This window comes from Lytechinus variegatus, chromosome 16, assembly GCF_018143015.1.
Source record: "Lytechinus variegatus isolate NC3 chromosome 16, Lvar_3.0, whole genome shotgun sequence".
In the NCBI taxonomy this organism is placed as follows: Eukaryota; Metazoa; Echinodermata; class Echinoidea; order Temnopleuroida; family Toxopneustidae; genus Lytechinus; species Lytechinus variegatus.
Window position 1 is genome coordinate 7,289,701 of NC_054755.1, and position 19,190 is coordinate 7,308,890.

At 37.4% G+C, this 19,190-nt stretch overlaps 2 protein-coding genes across 4 annotated transcripts in view; one reads left to right on the forward strand and one right to left on the reverse strand.

Moving 5' to 3' along the window:
- Positions 1 to 2,452: 2,452 nt before the first annotated feature.
- Positions 2,453 to 16,017, reverse strand: LOC121430178 (homocysteine S-methyltransferase YbgG-like). The gene is made up of 8 exons (XM_041627456.1): positions 15,880 to 16,017; positions 9,742 to 9,806; positions 9,244 to 9,289; positions 7,765 to 7,891; positions 7,226 to 7,329; positions 5,454 to 5,615; positions 4,190 to 4,392; positions 2,453 to 3,631 (listed from the first exon to the last, which is right to left on the reverse strand). The coding sequence occupies exons 1-8, from the start codon at positions 15,961 to 15,963 to the stop codon at positions 3,490 to 3,492; spliced, it is 933 nt and encodes a 310-aa protein (XP_041483390.1). The 5' UTR covers positions 15,964 to 16,017; the 3' UTR covers positions 2,453 to 3,489.
- Positions 16,018 to 17,049: 1,032 nt separating this feature from the next.
- The window catches only part of LOC121429550 (nuclear fragile X mental retardation-interacting protein 1-like), a 40,066-nt gene continuing 37,925 nt past the window's right edge, over positions 17,050 to 19,190 (forward strand). For 2 of the 3 annotated variants that reach the window (XM_041626622.1, XM_041626624.1), the window contains exons 1-2: positions 17,050 to 17,571; positions 18,194 to 18,331. In XM_041626622.1, the coding sequence (XP_041482556.1) occupies positions 17,101 to 17,571; positions 18,194 to 18,331 (609 nt within the window). In that variant the 5' untranslated portion in view covers positions 17,050 to 17,100. The remainder of the gene's footprint in view (positions 17,572 to 18,193; positions 18,332 to 19,190) is intronic. The other variant, XM_041626623.1, reaches the window with a different exon arrangement.

Consider the following 19,190-nt stretch of genomic DNA (forward strand, 5'->3'; position numbering starts at 1 on the left):
AATGATCGTGTGATGGCGCTAGCACACATTCATACTCTGATACATGTTGGGTATATCATTCCATTTTTTTTCTGTAGATCTATGGATATTTTCCTCATACATTATCGTAGACTGTACTTCCTTTTCACTTTCTCTTTCACTCCCACCCCCTCTCTATTCTTTTTTTACTCCTTGCTGCTCTTTTTTCCCCCGCAGCGTTCTTTCTTTACTTCTACCCTGACAATCTCGCTCTTTACTGTCATCATCTTTCTCTATGCACTCTTCTATTTTTCTCCCTTCCATATGTCTTCGTTCAGAATCTATCTCTCGATGACACAACATTTGCTCCAGTCTTAAGATCTCACAGGGCATAGGGTAAGAGTTAGGAATTTAAATAGAGTTTTGGATTCAGAATAATGCAAAGACAATGATTAGGGTTTATTTAGTGTCTGAGGTTAGGATTTAATGTATTGCTTAATGTGCACATTTTCTATCAGAGCAATTGTCACCAGAGCAAATGTCATGGAACCCTATCTCTCTCTCTCCTTTTCTGTCTACTTCCCCCTCTCTCATTTCTCCCTGTACACTTATCAGCTTTTTTTCTCTACCCTATACATCTTGTCTCCCTCCCTCCCTCCTGCTCTCTCTTTCACATATATACACACACCCCCTCCGTGTCTACTCTCTAACCCCTTCTCTCAGGTTATATTCCGTCTACCCCCCCTCTTACATTCAGTGTTTACCCCCGCCCCCCTCTTTCTCCATGTGCTCTTTTTCTTCCTCTCTCTCACCTAGGCCCTGTTGCAGAAAGAGTTGCAATCAAACAACTCTAAAAATTCAACTGCAACTTGATTTTCAACCAAAGAAATGCTCATATTAGGGACTTGCGCTTGATATTGCAATCAACACAACTCTTCCTGCAATGGATGATTTCAAGTTCAGTGTTGACCTTTTGGTGTTGGTGTTAGGTCATTTTTTACACAAGTATAACACCAATCATAAATTGTAGATGGTCCTGAAAAGTCACTCACTAGTTAAAAAGGTGTCAATAAATGTAATCTGGATCAGTTTTACAAATTCAGAATAGGTCTTGGAGCTAGGGGAAGCAATCCAAATTGTGCTTCCAACACCAAAGCCAACACCGGACTTGAAATCACCCAATGTAACCATGAACTGATCAACAACCAACCTCCTATACACATAAGGATGTAATACACATAATACATGTAGACGCCCTATTCAAACATTATAAATACATCCCTATTGTAACAATTTGAATACTATTTCTCTTTACATTGTTTGTTCTTTTGTTCACTTCCAGGTTTAATGAAGAGCCGATATATCCTCACATATTGTGAACATATAATACATTTCTCAACAGAATATACTTATCACGCTTGACATATTTTCACTGTTCACATACATGAATTTGTTCTCGTGTTAAAAAATTGCACACTGTATTCATAAAGCAAACAAAACAATGATTTTTTTTCTTGTTACTTATCTTACAAAATAAGATTATATTTCATTGAGTACAAAAACAGACATGATTTCAAGATGATATGAATGGATATTTTCGCATAGTGCACCATTGAATAGGCAACAAGATAATCAGCCCCTCAAAAATGCTATAAATTAGCATTGTTATGATTAATTTTTTTGAACACAAGTCATGTCAAACACAACCATGCCTTTAATGTAACTTTTCACAGACATTTCAGAATATGATACATTACATTCCCAGTAGTAGGTTCTTAAAATATTTTATGTCCAGTTGGTGAAAAATCATTTGTATGATGAATTGTGGGATTGCCTACCAATGAAAAGACGGCATTGGGTAATCCCCGAGCTCACAGGGAATAGCCAATCTACAGTCAGAACAAACTTTAACATCTTGTGTTGTATGTACAAAATGAAAGTGTATTGCACTCTTTACTGTCTTTGGTAAAAGTTTGCTGCACCACGTACTATCCTCTCATTCATGTTTGAAAAGTGGAAACAAACCCACATTACCCATGCGTGCTATCAAACCAAAACAAATGCACCCACGAAAACAGCATCTAGGAAAGGTTAAACTTCTTAGCTCCGCCTAATTTACTTCAGTTTAGGCGAGGATTTCATCAACGTTTCCATCGAATAAGTCAGATCAGACGGCTTTCCTTGATTTCGATTGGTTTAGAAGCACAGTCCCTACGGTAACTGTCAGATAACTTTGTCAAATTAAACGTCTGACAATTCCTTTCATGAAACCCTCCCCTGGACCCTGTCTCACAAAGAGTTACGATTGATCCAATCAACCGCAAACGACCAGCAACGTCAACATCTATTATGCATGTTTGTTCAAAATATTTTCTAGCTATCATGCATTCATTGTTTTCTTGAAAATTCACTGCCCTTCTCATTGCATACAAAGGACATTGTGCAATTTTTTTTGTAGAAAAATTATGACGCTGATGGATTTCCATGCAGTTACGATTGCTCCGATCAATCGTAAGACGGGACCCTAATGTCATTTTAAAAGACGGATAAGAGAGAGATGTGTTCTGTTTTCATTAAAATAATGTCATATAACATATAATGGAAACTATCATCTTTTTGGATTCAGAAAACAAGACAAAAAGTGGTCTGGAGAAATCATCCTTTTTCAGAAAGGTAACTACATCTAAATCCCTTCAGAAATGATATAGTTGTTTAATAAAACATTTATCATCTAATTACTGTTTCCTGTGGTTTTTATTTGTCATGCTTTCTGAAAGACAAAAAATTACATACAAAATATACTGCTTAGTTTTATAGAAAATATAAACATGATTAATTGAAAAGATGTTTAGTAATAAGGTAGTCTAAAATAGATGCAGAGTAAAACTTTTTGTTTTAGTACTCAGAGTAAACACTGAGGATGAATAGAAAGTCGATTCTTATTTCTCATGCTGTTTGTTTCCTCAGTTTCTGTTTGCTTTGTTTGATATGGTTTACAATTCATTGCTACTGCTTGCTTTACTTTGATCAAAGGACAACAGGTTTAATTATGCTTTTTTTTAACAATTATGTCATATAAATCTTCTCATATCAGTTAATAATAATAATAGTCCATTCTTGGATAGCGCATAACACATTATGAATAACATCTCTATGCGCTTCCAAAGGGCTTGCATATTATTACTCCCACTGTAGCTCAAGCAGCTAGCTTCCAGCACTCGGCATTTCAAGGAATAAATTCCTGCCAGGTACCCATTCACCTCATCTGGGTTGAGTGCAGCACGATGTGGTTAGTTTACCTGCCCGCTGAGAAAGCATGACTGCTTGTTTGGTTATTTATAAGAACCAATGATTTAAGTTCCACTCTGAGGGACCTGATTACAAGGATAAATACCTTTATCAAATGGCATCAGCGCATTATTTGGTTTCTATAAACCCAGGTTGCCAGGATTATGAGACCATCACTCTTCCAACACAACCATCACGCCTCCTCATTTCTACCCCTCATCGAGTATAATTTACTGAAGCGCGTCATCTTTTGGAAATAATCTCCGATAAATGTTTGACATCCAAGGCACTAGTTCCGCAGCAACCTCCTATATACCTAGCTCCTGCCTCTATCCATGCTGGTATGAGGTCATCAAAGTCAACGGCAGTAGTCTTTCCACAGACCCTGTATGGGAAAATGATTACAGTCAAGCCTATTTCATTACCACTTCATAAATTATACCTCGAATATGCCTTGTCAAATCAAGTCCTCTAAATATAAAAAAGCATTCATTAATTTCTTGGTTTTAGACCATTAGCATGATTCCTCTGCTTATAAAATGATAAGAGCATACAAAGACTTATGGTGCTGCTTGCTCTGTGTACTTTAAAACCCTGTCACATCGTTCCGTGCAAGCTTTCCATGCGACTTGCAGGCGACCATTTTTGCTATCAACAGGTTGGCCAGAGGTCACCTGCATTGACAGTATCCCACACGCAGTTGCCCACGGGAGCGCATGTACATGTAAGTCTGATTTACATGCAGAAAAACTTTGAACATGGTGCGTTGTGGGTGATTACCCGCACCCCACCCACTTGGCTTGCACGAACAATGTGACAGAGCCTTTAAATTGATTGAATCAATTGCATTTCTGTGTACTGTAGGTCAACACAAAAATATTAAATCATAATATATCTTGAGATTTAGTAAAATAATAATAATGATTAATAATCATGCACTTACTTATCATCAATCCACTGCTCTCCAGGTGCGTTTGGATATACGACAAATGGTTTTCCATGCAGAGATGTTGTAGCACTTTGCAGTAGAGCTGTGACGTTTTCTGCTGGAACACAGTTGACACCAACTCCTATTATCTGGGAGCATGCGCTGGCATTGCTAATGGCCTCAGCTAAGCTCTCTCCATGGCCTATGTAAGATTGGTCCTATGGATGGAGAATAAGGAGATATGTTGTGGAAGAGGTTCACAGAACACCATGTGTAAAGTACACGTTTACAATATGTGGAGCGTTGTGGCCCAGTGGATTAGTCTCCGGACTCTGAAACAGAGGGTCGTGGGTTCGAATCGCAACCATGGCGTAATTTTCTTCAGCAAGAAATTGATCCACAATGTGCTGCACTCAACCCAGGTGAGGTAAATGGGTACCTGGCAGGAATTTATTCCTTGAAACGCAGCACGCGTAACAGCTGCACTGCTAAAGACAGGGTAATTATGCTGCATATACTGTAGAGCGCTTAGAGAATTCTGATAAAGTATTAAGCGCTATATAAGCAAGTATAATTATTATTATTTACACATGGTATGCCGTAAACCACTTCAGCGATTGTTCACACCACCATGCGAACCTTCAAACATCATCTGAATGAGATACGTGTTACACAGTTACGTGTATGTTCAGTAACAAAGCTAACACACTCCCAGGATCAGGATGTTTACAGTAAGGCACTTTGTCCAAAACATGAGCCATGTCTAAATTTCCTGCAAGGAACCCGATGGCTGCATTTCTAAAATTTCATCATAGAAAATAAATGGAGAATATGGAAATGTTGCTACAAAAAGATGCACAATGCCTTTAGGAAACTTGTTTCAATGTGCTAGATATTCGTCATTAGCCTTATTTTTCAATGGAATCATTCAAATTATGATTTTTTTTTACCGCGTGAAAGGGCAGTTAGTGCTTTACAAATATATGATTACCTGGTAATTGGATCTGGCTTGCCTGCACACAATGTATGCTCTTTCTCCAGAGCCTGGGCAGCATTCAAATAAGAGTTTTCAAACTAAATTGCTAGGCATACTATATAAGCTTTCACATCCTTACAACCACCTATTTAGCACCTGAGTGGAGAGTAGCACAGTGCAAACGCTGGTCCGCACTGATTGACTTTTATGTTAGTTCATGTTAGCAATTGTAGCTAATTCATTAGATGGAAAAGAAACGGGTTGAGTATCCTGTATTTTAAGAGGGTTTTGAATCTATATTACCTTGCAGTAGAATGTCATCCATGCCTTCATGGTGGGAAACTCTTGTAGAAGTGCCAGGAGAGCTTCTGCTTCCACAATAGAAGGGATGGTTTCCAGGGCTAGTAGGTCAACACTTGCTTCAACGAGGGCCTTCATCCGAGGTCTGTGCCACTGCTTCAGTTCCTGATCGAGTCAAATATGAAAGAAAATCTGGATGTTATCGTATCAATTATCTTGCTATTTATAAAGAACTTACAATATACATTGTACATGTACATATCTCATTACCCCGGTCGTCGGATTCAGTCATTCCCACATACAGTACAATGTATGCACATCCTACACTCCCTGGGGAGTATTCCAGCTAGAGACTTTGCCATTTTAAGGTGATCGCAATGCTGGACAGGCTACAGTGACTTTAGCTCGAGCTAAAGCCAGGGTAATAATAATAACATCGGGCCTCGGAATAGAATATTTCTGGATAGATGGCGCTATATAAATGCCTGATATTATCATTATTTTCACATCCTACTTGGTCTAGCATCTAGCATCTGGGAGAGGATTGATAAAGTGTGGATTGACACATGGCCAAAGACGCTGGGCAGTAGAGGGATTCGAACGTACATCCCTCTGATTACAAGGTCAGGGTCAGATCCAGTACATCAATGAAGGGTATTAAATTCACTACATTTAAAGCTTGTGGATCATCATGATACCTTCTGACAATTGAGCATGCTATATATAGTGTGAAATTTCAAACACACGAGGCAATCATAACAGAAATGCCAGTTGCAGTAGCATCAATTCCAAAATGAGATCAAATAGAATCCAATAAAATAAAAAGTGTTTGGACGTAATGTTTAACTATTCATGCGTTACGTTCGCATTATTGCACATCCGTAGGTGTGTTTCGTTCGCATTTTTGCACAACCACACATTTCCCATAGACGTCCCCTGTCCCATTGTTTTTCGAACAATTGCATGCCCCAGTGCGTGCCTAGCTACAATGTATAGCCTGGCGTTTTTGTATACCGTACATGTGTACCGATCGATCGCACGTGCGCCATTAGTTTAGCGTTTGAGGGATTATCGCAGTTTACAAATTACAGAATCGTTGAGTTATCCCCAAAAATCAATACATCCTGATCACAGCCAGGAAGTTCATTGAAAAAAGGAGAGGAGAAAATCAATAAAACCCCCTCACAAACAATACCATGGCCAGGTTTATTGTTAGAAATCTGTGACTCATGGCACGAATGTGAATGAGAGGGGATCACTGCTAACATAATGCAACACACGGGGGGTTTACAGGTGAACGCATGAAGAGTTAAGCCAAAAAAATGTTTACCAAAAGATTCTGGTAGTGGTAGGAAATATCTTGTGTAATTGCTGAGAAACTGACAGAAATATTTAAGCATGACCATCCCGCCAGGTGTTAGACCTTTTTTTCAAGGGAATAATAATAATGATACTAATACACTGCCCCATGTGAGCTCATCTGTGTTAGTAATCTTCAGTCTGATAATTTTTTTTTTAGCTTAGATTTCATGATCTCACCAAATAAGGTTTGTAGAAATGTGGTGACATTCAGTCTTAATTTGAAAACTTTCTTGTTCGTTGCAAATATATTAGTTTGGGTTTGATTACTGGTAACTTTGTTAAAGCATTCAATTACAAACAACATGAGGGTAATATACCAATTACAAAAAGCTAAACATCAACAGGATGAAACATTCTAACAATTCTGCAATATTGGTGCTCTAGATCATGATCATTCATGAAAAAAAGCCTACCTCAATTGTCATATTGTCTACATAATTGCCATGGTATTCCGAGAAATCATGCAGACATGCTCCGTAAGGCCCAACTGATCCGGCAACAAGTGGCTTCCTTCTTCCTTTAATAAATCACCAAAATTTGAGAAAATTTTGAGAAAAATTTTGGCAAAAAATACAAATCTAAATATTTGTTGGAATGCAAGTTTCAATAAAATTCTTCAGATCAGAAGATCAAGATTTTGTCATTATTTTAATTACCTGTAGCCAACACTTAGACAGAGGCAGTTGATAAAACGAAATACATCAACTAAAAAAAAAGATTTCAGTAAATACTGGTAGTTTTTTATTCATATTCTAATAATAAAGCTACAGTAATTAATTCTTTCTGCAAAATGTAAGAAATCAAAATAAGCTCATATATGTAAACTGTAAAGCACAAATCATAAAATGTTTGCTCGATTCCCCAGTCTCAGATGTGATGTACATGTATTCAAGCAACAAACTTTAGATAACCATTGTAACTAGAATCAATTATAAATCCTTGTTAAAATTACCAGATTGAGACTGTGTCTCCCAGAATTCCAACACTGCTTGCCTTGCGACGTCACATGCTGTAGCCATCAGCTTATTAAACTCCCCATCCCCAATTCCTGCTACCTTCTCAAACAGTTCTGGACTAGCCTGCAAGAATGAATCCAACAGAAGCAATCACTGAAATTGAAATACATAGAAAGATGATACATGTACATGCCTTCTGATTGTAACCACCATGCCCCATCTTGGTTCCAAATCTAAGAAAGGTAATTGGGTCTGGAACTGGATGTATACAATGCAGGGCCTACCTGGGCATAAACGCTAGATACTTGACCTGAATTTTGCCAGGACCGGCAGGTGCAATACACCGGGTGAACACCCTACTCTTTGACGAATAGTGTATTGGTTTTGACGTGCATAGGTTGTGACCAACATTTTTCCGCTGGATGGAGAGTTTTCCAATTGTATTCATACCTGCACTGAATACAGTGGAGAGGCATGAAAACACACAATACTATAGCATCAAACTTGTTTGTTAGACGCGTTTCGGCATGAGCGGGACTTGGACCACTTATGTTGAGATCTACGATCTTATCCGAAACGTGCTCCAACCTCCTGAGCTACATGTATGCTGTAACATGCAGAGAGGGGTGTATCCTATATCCACTGTACTCTTTAAGGGGCTTTCAGAGTTGATACTGTTGTGAATACTTGTGATCATCTGAAAAACATGTCATTTTATTCATGATTTATTTCATTAATTGGTATATGCACATGTAGATATTGGCCAGCAGCAGGGCTGAAAGGGCCAATTTACAGTATCATTGCAAAGTAAAAAAACAAAAAACATAGCTACAAGTACAGTAAATAGAATTGTTTGGCTTAATGATTAAATGGCATCAATAATTATGAACATCAACTTGCATGGAGATCTATGTACAGATAGTAGTAGAAATGTATTGGAGAATGAGAAAGCTTCAAGAGAAAAGGATTTGGTTGCAAATAGCCACACAACTAAACATGAATGCCCTTTAAGCCAACTGCACGCCTTACGACTCGTCTGCGAGCCGATTTCAGAATAAAATGTAGTAGAATTTGATGCTGATATTGAGACTTGGAATATCTTACGGTGTAATGTTCTAAATCATTGTACGAATACCTATGATCAAATTTGTGGCTACGCTATTATCCTTCTTAGAATAAAAGCGAATTTAATATCTAGTCGTAATGACGTCATAGCAGTCGTACAATTAGCTACGATTTGAAACTAATTTGGCCTTTACTCCAAAGTAAGGGCTTGCAATCTTTCAAAATGGTTATATTTGTATTCTTTCAATTAATTCTAACCTCAAATAAAATGATATGTTCTATTCACATCTTCAGAAAATATGCAAATGCGATTTGTTCCAAAATCGGATCGCAAACAGTCATAAGGTGTGCGTGGCCTTTACATGACAGCAACTATTGTGCATGCTCTCTAAAATAGACAAAATAATTACCTGATAAGTACCTGTTAATATGACATCAGCACCATGCTCAAGGAAGCTAAAGATGAAAAAGTAAAACAAAAGTATAGTTTAAAAAAATGTTGAGGAATGATCATTTTCTTAAAAAGTATTCAAATTAAGATTAAAAATGTCTTTGATTCAATGTATCGTGAATGCTGGAAAAGGGTTTGTGATGGTTTTCTGAGCAAAATATTACTGGCAAGTCAGTGGTAATTTGTAATTCAAACAGTGATAATCCATCGACACAAGTTGATTAAGGAATAAGGATTCAGGTTAATATTACAACATGCTGGAATTTCATTCCTCAATCAGAAGGACGGAGAATTCAACAACAAATTTGGGTTCTAGGAATTATACAAGATTACAGTATAACATTAAAAAGCGTAGCTAAATCTCCATCTCAGTATGGGCAAAGAGTGACTCGAAAAATCTTGAACTAGTTATCAAAAACTCAAAGCACTAATTTTTATGAAGCTGAGGAAAACTTACCTAAGATGTGCTCTCTTCAGTGCATCAGGGTTTTTCAAAAGATATGTTGATGTCCATAGCGGGTCCTGAAAGGGAAAGGTGAAACAAAATATATCTAGGGGTATATATATTCAGGATCTCAAGTCGTGCTAAAAAGGTCACTCTAAAATTGACTTTAGGTCTCATTTTATGTTATGAAATGGGTTAATAAATACCTTATACTTTATGGTGATATCGGTGACTTATGAAAAAGAGGACATGAAAAATTGAGATAATGTATACTTGTTCATCCTCTTAGTTTCCTGAAACTGGTTTAAAAAAGAAGTTATTGTTGGATAATTGACAAGTCATATGAAACAAAATTGATAAATGATCTTTATCAATAAAAATTTTATTGAAATTGTAGACATCTACATGTATGACCAGGAGGTGATCTATGGCTTTAGTTGAAGAAAAAAAATACAATAATTTCAAGCAAAGAGACACATCCAAATTCCTATTAAAAAAAAATCAATAGAAGTCTATCTCTGAATGTGCCTTGGGCTTGGGGTTGTTGTTTTTTAAATAAAAGAAAAAGAATGTAGGCCAATATCCAATTGAACATAAATAAAATTTTGTGACAGAGATCAACAGCTAGATGACAAGCACCGGTACTACCAATACGTTGTGGTTGCCAATCTAGACAACCCCCCCCTCTCCTCCCCAAAAAACATTTTTGTTGTTTTTATTTTGTTTGAAAGTAGGTCTAGACCTTCTAGACTCTCCTGTATTCTTTTCTTGATTAATTGGTGGGGATTTTTTTGCCTGATTGCTAAGAAAGCATGAATGCTTGTAAGCAAGCAACCAGAGGACCGACAGCTTGAGGTCCTCTCCGAAGGACCTGGTAATGAGGAGTAATGCCTTACCAAAGGGCACTAGCGCACCAAGTGGGAATCGAACCCGGGTCTCCGGAATACACATCCCCCGCTCTACCGACTAAGCTATCGTGCCTCCATTGATTCTTCCTTCCAATGACATTACAAGCAGCAGTGAAATTCTTACAAACATTAAAAAACACCAATAACTTCATATAGGCCTACATGAAGCCAGGTACCAGTAAAAATTAATAGGCCTAGGTAGAATCTATAAATTCATTTATGAATTTTAAAGTAAAATAGAGGGACTCTAGTCAAACGTCAACGACAATGTTAGACAAAGTTAACGTCAGATACCACTGTATATACCACCACTGCACAGGCATTGACCGGCCCATTCATGTTTCCAGAGAAAGAAAGATAAAAAATATAATACAGTAAGTAAAAAAATGAAAGATATTAAGGACGTTCCACAATTATGTTTGTACGCATTATGATCTGCGCATAGTTTACACTCTGCGCGCTGACGTCACAATCGATGAACAGGTGATTAATTAGCTGCGGGTATGAGCTGATTTTTCTCATCTTCTGCACTTTAACTGCAGATCCGATGTGTTATTTCATGAAGCTAAAAGTGGAATTATTCCATGGACCATTAAAAAAAATTTCAATTACAATTTCAAAATACTTTACTCTGCAGTGCTGCCAAGAATCACGAATATTACCCCGAGTTTGAATAAATGGTAGAGTGGTTTTGATTTTTTCTTCACATAGATACAAAGCATTCGGCACATTTTTGGTGTTTTAAAAAGCACATTTGCTCTAATAAAAATGCTGATAGTTTAAAAACAAGCACATGAACCTCTATTTTTTTATGTTTGTACCTCTTGGGTATACCTTCCTCTACAACTCTGCAAATTTTGGTGAAAATGACATGGATTTTGAATAAAGTGCAGCATTTATTGTACGTTTGTAGTTTGTTACTGAAATTTACATTTTTTAGATTGGGATTTTGTTATCTTTTACAACATTTTTAAGAACTGGCAGTGCTGTCAAGGGTTGGCATATTTCCCGCTTCGGAGGCTTATTTCCCGGACGCCGGGAAATAAGCGGTATTTACCGCTTTTTTCCGGTATTTACCACTTTTCACCGGGAAATACTGGGAAATATAATTTTCCACTCAGTTTTCTATAGGGATTGTCAAATTTTGAATATAAAAAGAAAGGTGGCCAGTATGGTTGCTCTTAAGCCTGAGTCATATCGATTATTTTGAAAACCGGTGTTCGACAGCTCTAATTCGATCGAACATCGATGCATCGAATATTGAAGGCGGGGAAAATTTAGTCTTTTGTTTTTGCGTCGATGCGATGCGCTTTGCATATATGCACTACGCACTGACGGTACGGTATGCGCTGGCGTTGGCCGGGTGAGCGTTGCACAAGCAGATGACAGAGCAAAGTTCGTTTGTATTTTCCATGATCACAAAACACACAAAAAAGGCCGGGGACCAAAGCAGAATTCTTCCCAAAATATCTTCAACAATGATATTTGCAGATGACAACATATAAGTTTAAAATGAAACAATAAAAAAGACATGAATCACGCAGAGTCGATCCGAATGATTTTCGGTCAACTAGCATTCGCAGTCCATTCACCAGCCCCGTCCGCAGCTAGCTCCATACACTCACTCTCCCGAAACGACAGGCGTGCTTGACGTCAGCGCCAGCAAACAATTGCAATCAACGGAGAGCGCTGTAACTTGCCTGAGATTGTGTAGTTGGATCCAAAATGAGCTCCAAATAAATTTATGGGAATAAATACGTAATTTTCTCTGGATGGTCATTTGAATTGCTATTCAATGCTGATATAACGATTGTGAGGAAAGATTGTGGAATATGAGTTATGACGATGTTCGAGAATTAATCCTGATAATGACAATCCAGTTTTTTAGACGCAATTGAGCATGCAATCAAAATAAATACGAATGTTTCGAATCGAGCCCTAAATTCATCTAAATTATTACGATTTAACAAGATTTTATGGTCATACTAAGAATATTGACGATGTCAGCAAAGTATGTTATGTTCATATGGAAGAAATAATACTGGGATTATTTCTATTGTTCCATCTCTGGACGTCTCCTCCAAGCTCCGAGAAAATAAGCACAATGCGCATGCGTGTTTGATGACGTATGACATATTTTCCCATTCATGAAATCAGAGCCCAAAGTTGGGCACAAACTAGCTTCAAATTGATGGGAAAAAATATCAAACGCAATTTTCTCTGTTTTGTCATGTAAAATGTTATTATATGGTGATATTACGAACTTGAACAGAGTTTTTGCATGTAGACAATGTTCGAGAATCAATCCTGACGTGATGATTATTTTTTTTAGACAAGTGCACTAGCTCGACTCAAGAAGTCAAGTCGATCGTCATGAGATGTCCGCCATTGAAAATTGAAACGAAATACAAACGTTTCACATCAAGCTCTAAATTCATATTAATGATTATCATATGCAAATTATTGTTAAATATTACGATTAAATAATGTTCTATGGTCATGATTTTAATATTGTTCATGAAAGCAAGATTTATTTTACGTTGATCGCGTCAATTTCCGGCCATTTTCTGGTTTGATTAAAGAACAGTACTGCGCATGCACGATTGATGGCCATGACTTCCATTCATGAATTCATCGTGCATAAATTATCTCGGCACGAGCAGACGAGTAAGACTCGAACTATGATCGAAATAAACTTCAAATTAATGGTGAATAGCATCATAATTACTCATTCGGTTTCATTTTGGGGGCAATAGAAATCAAGTAAGTAGTAGTAAAGTTGGACATTACTGATATTTTGATGAGTGATTGTGTAAACCAAACGAATCGGCCGGCCGACGTATTTTTTTTTTTTTCGATGCACCGATTTTGCAAAATCTGCACCGGTGTTCGATGACATCGATCGAACACCGATTTTAAAATCGATTCGACTCAGGCTTAGTTGCTCTGGTGTGTACCATTTGTGTGAGTGTGTGTGTTTGTTTGTGTGTGTGCTTATGTTTGTGTTTGGGTGTTATCTATGTCCGTTATCATGAAATGCTGGAAAAATAAAAATACTAAAAAGATCCCAAATATACGTCTAATTTAGATTCTTTAATTTCTCTGTCATCCTCATTGATGTCACTACATTGTATCTCTGCTATATCTTTCTTCATCATACCATCTCCTTGGTCATACATGTACATGTATATCGAGGATATCCTTGTCTCAATGTGCACCAGACGTTCTTTTGAAATTTTGTTGATCTCACTGTGACTGATTAAAAAGAGAAGAAGCTATTGTAAAGGGAAACAATGGAGCATGCTCCAAGATTGATTTGTTTACAATAGCTTTCAATCAATATGAATATGACAAACTGTACAAGTTATTTATTTTACATTTCCCATGAAACATGCAGTAGCTAAAAGTATGCCAATTATGTTGTTATTGATTTCATTTTATATTTCTTAACCCTAATTCCTTCGGGGGGGGGGGGGGGTGGGCATAATGCCCCCCCCTCGACAATTTTCGCTGTTTATCTGCTGCGCAAAATTTTTTGACCTCGCTGCTCACTGACTTTACTTTCAAGTCTCGCATATTTTGATACCAAATTTGTGACGCCCGGGTACACGGTGACGACATTACGCAAAATTATGTAAGTGCATGTCAGACCCAAAATTGCTCATAAACGTGATTTCATGTACAATCCAATGCAAATTGTGTATTTAGCCAAAATTCATAAATGTATCATTATTTCTTTTTTACTGATTAAACTTAATTAACTTTGCTTGTTTATGATCAGAATTAAGTCTGGAATGATTTCCATTGAAAAAATAGTAAAAAACAAAGAAATACAAGAGAAATTAAAAAAACAATAAAATACATAAGAAATTGGTCTTGGTACCAGAATTTTCTTCATTCACAATTGTTAGGAATGCTATAAAAATATTTTCAGCAAAAAATTGCATTCTAGACTAGTTTAGTAAATCAGAGCAAAAAGTATGATTTCATGAATAAATTAAAATAAGAATACATGTATATGAATTCAGTGAAATTTACCAATGCAACTGCGTAGATTACGTCATTCTCTACCATCATGCAAATTTTTGTGATGGCACAATTCGCGGCTGAGATCTTATCCCCCCCCCCCCCCCCCCCCGGAATGACAAGAATCAAAATACCCAGGGAGATTTAGGGTTAAAGGAAAAAGTTAAACCCCGGGAGAAATATGTTTTAATATGATCATTCAATTTCCAGGAACATAATTTGAGTTTGTGTACGTATGTCTGGACTTAGATCCTATGTGTGTTTGGGTACATGTACATGTATGCAGTATGGATTTTATCTGTCTGTTTGTTTCTACTATGAGTTTTGTGATTCTAATTATTTCAGAACACTTATTTTCACTTGTTGAGGTTAAAAACAACTAAAATTAATGAAAAAAATAATTATAAATCATATTTCCCGTTTTTTTACATATTTACCGGACGCCCATCTTATTTACCGGACGCTATTTACCGGTATTTACCACCGGTAATTACCGCTACCGGTATTTACCGCCCAACCCTGAGTGCTGTTAAACTTAAAATTGCAAACAAATAGCACTATAAATATATTCTCCATTCTAACGATACAATTATTAACTCTCTTCCGAAATTTGATGACTTTTTCAGATATTTTGACTGAGTAATAGAGCGGTTTTAACTCATTGTAGTAATCTTGGGGGGGGGGGTCTAAAAATGCCAAATTCTTTTGAATGTGCAATTTTTAAGAACATCAATTTGGGTGAACTTTGAAGCTCTATAGCAAAAAAGCAAGCACATGGACCTACGCTAATTTTTGCATATTTCAAATATTAAGGTTCTAAAGCATCTAGGCTATGTAAAAAGTTTGGTAAAAATGACATGGATTTCACTTGAACTGTGGAACGTCCTTAAGCCATGTGCATCATCCGCACATCTCACACACACACACACACAAATTAATGATAATGTGAAGAAATCAACAAATTGAACGTCCCCGCCCCCCAAAATCGCACCGCTAGCCGCTGCTGCTCCATAGCCCAGTACTGCACTGTACGCTCATGGACATGGGTATTTTCCCCGGTGAGAAGAGCAAGGTTTGATCTAGGCCTTACTCCTTTCTGCCCGAGGCGTAGGCGTGCAGGTACGGTACGGTACGGTGTCATTGCTAATTTCCTGCTGGTCAATTTTGATTTAATTTCAATCACCCAAATATGTACGAAGATTATTCAATGCCTTACCAGATCAATCGGATAGCCAAGTCTTATTAACTCCGTGCTCAGACCTCCATCAATGATGATCATATCTTTATTTCTAGATGACATTTTCGTGACTTTTAATTCAACTTCTTTGACAAGTCCTAACAACACATTCAAATCCTCGACCCATTAATTCACTACTTTATACTGAAATTAGCGACTACTTTACAAGTCTGGGTTCACGTGTACTCCCTTTTCACAAAGTTTCTGATTGGTCAAAAGTTTTTATCCAATCAAGCATTTGATTTTCCCACTATTTCTTTCTTTGTAGGTACGTAGCTATGTACCTTTTCGGTCACAAGTGACGTACTGTTACACCAACAGGAACCAAAATTTTGTCATTTTTTCTAGATCTTTTCAAGACAGTGGTACCTAGCATACCAAGGGGCGGGCTATCGATATTAAAGCGGGGTGGGGGGACTTAGAGCATATGGGGGCTATGCCGGCGGCTATGCAAAATGGCTCATGCACTTGAATTTTGCATATGAGCTGGGGGGGGGGGCGGGGGTGATGATACCTTTCCGGGTGGGGGCTTGTGACGTCTGAGCAAGAAAAATTACCTAAATGGCGAAACTTGTGAAGCAATTAAAGACAGGAACTGTACAATGTTGACTGCCCACTTTTCATAGTAAAACTTGTGGTTTTAAATGTTAATAGCCAACAGTACAAATTTGGTGCAGCCGCAGAGAGAGAGAAGATGACATAAGGCAGACAGAGTGGGGGTATATAGGCTTCATACTTTCATGCAAGAAAACATGGTGACCGAGCGAAAAATTATACTTTTACTCGGGATATTCTTCTGGATATTTAGCAATTTGAACCAAGTCAAATTTGATTTTACTTCCATCAGGAAACATATAAAATAATTACATAGTTTATAGTTGAATTGAGTAATATAAATCACTAATGCAAATTCCAGACATAAACTATTTTTGTAGAAGATGTATTATGCATATATACAGTATATATTAATGACATTAGGGTATAGCAGTGATTGAAGACTGTGAAGGGGACTATAACCAGTTGTATGTCTACTAACACATTCGCTGTACAAGATGATGCGGGGTTTATTTCTTTGCGTCTATTACTATACTTAGTACGGGTCAGACATAAAGCTAGGAAGTAAGCGATAACTTCAATCGTGTCCAATTTCTCTAGCTCTTTCCACGCGTGAATCCCACTTTGACTTTGACTTTGTAAACAATGCAGAGATTTCCTAATAATCCATTTCAGGGCCCAAACTACAGACCCAGACATCCTGGAAACGATGGGATGTTCACACACAGAGCCAGAGGATACCAAGATTTTCATCACTTTCCCGATTTTCATCATGAGGGACCAAGATTTCATGGGCCGCGTGGGCGCGGAAACTTCCATCGGGGACCGAGACCACCCTATCGGGGTGGGATGGGGGGCAGGCAAGATGGGTTCCCGATGGCAGCTCATGGACACGGACCACCGCGATTCAGTGGTGGAGGATCTGGAAATCCGAATGCATATGAAGGGCAGTTCTCACCACCTAGGTTTCACCAGCCCACAAACCACCAGAATGATTATAATAACTTTAATGACAGAAATAGGACTGGCAATCCCAATTTCAATGCAAAACGAGGCCGTGGACGTGGACGTGGTGGAGGTCGAGGAGCACGCAGTGGAGCTGGAGGAAGAGAACAGGTAACGTTTAGGTAGATTGGTCTAAGGTACATCTAATATTCTAACTGTTAGGCTAGCTAAGCTAACATAGTGTTAAAAAAAAATTATTTGCCAAATCTAATGATACAAGGTAATGAAAATTTATTGATCGCACGGCACATCATCGCTCGTTTTATTTAGTCTAGTTCTACAATCTAAATGTAGGCCTAAATAAATGTAAAAACACCATGTCAGTTTTAGGTCTGGAAAAAGTATATTTTATTGGTGGTATGATCAACCCTCTGGAAAGTGAAATATTGACAGTTTCAAATTTTAGATTATAATAAAATGATTAGCAAAATCTGATTCCAAACTTAGCAGTTTTTAGAGAAAAATATATGCAGCCATATTGGTTTTTGTTGAAAGCAGTTGCACAATTGATATGCCACTCGCCAAGAGAAAAGTAACGCTGCATGTTTTCAATTTTCGTAAATAGCAATTGGCCTATCAATGAGAAAACTCGAAAGCCGAGTTGTTGGCAAAACGATAGGCGTATGGGGATGATGTAGATCAGAGCGAGCAAATCAAATGAACACCAAAAATATCTCCAAGGATTTGTATGTCATCATGTTTAATTATCTGTTTATTCCTGTCTTTGTTCCAGCAGCAAAACAGCCGTAAAACAAAAAACAAGAAGTCTAAACCCCCCAAAGAAATAAACTACTCTCATTACTGTGATGTTTGTGACCGTGGTTTTCAATCGGACGAGCAACTGAAGGTTCATATAGCTGAACATGTCGAGGTAAGTATGTGTAGAATGTGCAAGGTCAGAGGTCATTGTTATATTAGGTCATAGGTCAAGCTGGTCATGAGACTCGTACGCAATCAAATAAAAGCTTTTATATGACTATCTTCTTACCAGTTTGTCTGAGGCTTTGTATTTTATTTCTATTTTTGGTGTCAGCATTCCAAATAAGTTTGCTTGAGTCAATTTTGATTTTTAGGAAAAGGGATTTTGTAAAGTAATGTAGTTTCATGCCGTAGCTCAAGGCTGTTGTATTAATTTCAGATGGCAAGGCTAAGCCTAAAGTGATGACAATATACTTTGAAAAATCAAATGCAAACAGTGATTAAAAAGAACAAAATGAGATGGAATGTATGAGTGTTAAATATGGAACACAAACTGTAGAATTTGATAAAAATTGCTTTTAAAATGATGAATGCCCCAATAAACTTTTGTTGCTAGTTTGAAAGAATGGACAGATCAAATGAGGTTTTAAGTCATAAATGGGTAAAATAATGGTTATTTCCTAGATCTTTGTGTGAAAAATTTGAGAGGCTATTACCAAGTTTAGGGGTTGTAGAGTAAAATCGTCATTGCTGTCTTCGATTTTTTAAAAACTTTTCTATCAGGAAGTCAAGTAGTCAGGTTACATTGTAACTTGTATAAGTCAAACCACCAAGTCTAAAAAATTGTTTTAGCACAATTCATATCCAAAACAATGTTGTGGACTAGTTGATAGCCATTCAGACTATGGAGTATTGACCACAAGGTCTGGGTTCAAATCCCACCACAGCACTCTCATCAATTGGCAAGGTGTTAATCTAAATTTGCCACTCTTGACCCAGGTGTAATAAATGGTACCCAGTTGGTACCCAGT

Bases quoted from the DNA above. Each gene is read 5' to 3' on its own strand.
- LOC121430178 (XM_041627456.1), bottom strand. From the start codon at position 15,963: ATGTCATCTAGAAATAAAGATATGATCATCATTGATGGAGGTCTGAGC. The intron at 7,892-9,243 runs GTAATTATTTTG...TCATTCTTGCAG, and splicing joins TATTAACAGGTACTTATCAG to GCTAGTCCAGAACTGTTTGA. The intron at 5,616-7,225 runs GTAGGCTTTTTT...TGACTCGATCAG, and splicing joins TAGACAATATGACAATTGAG to GAACTGAAGCAGTGGCACAG.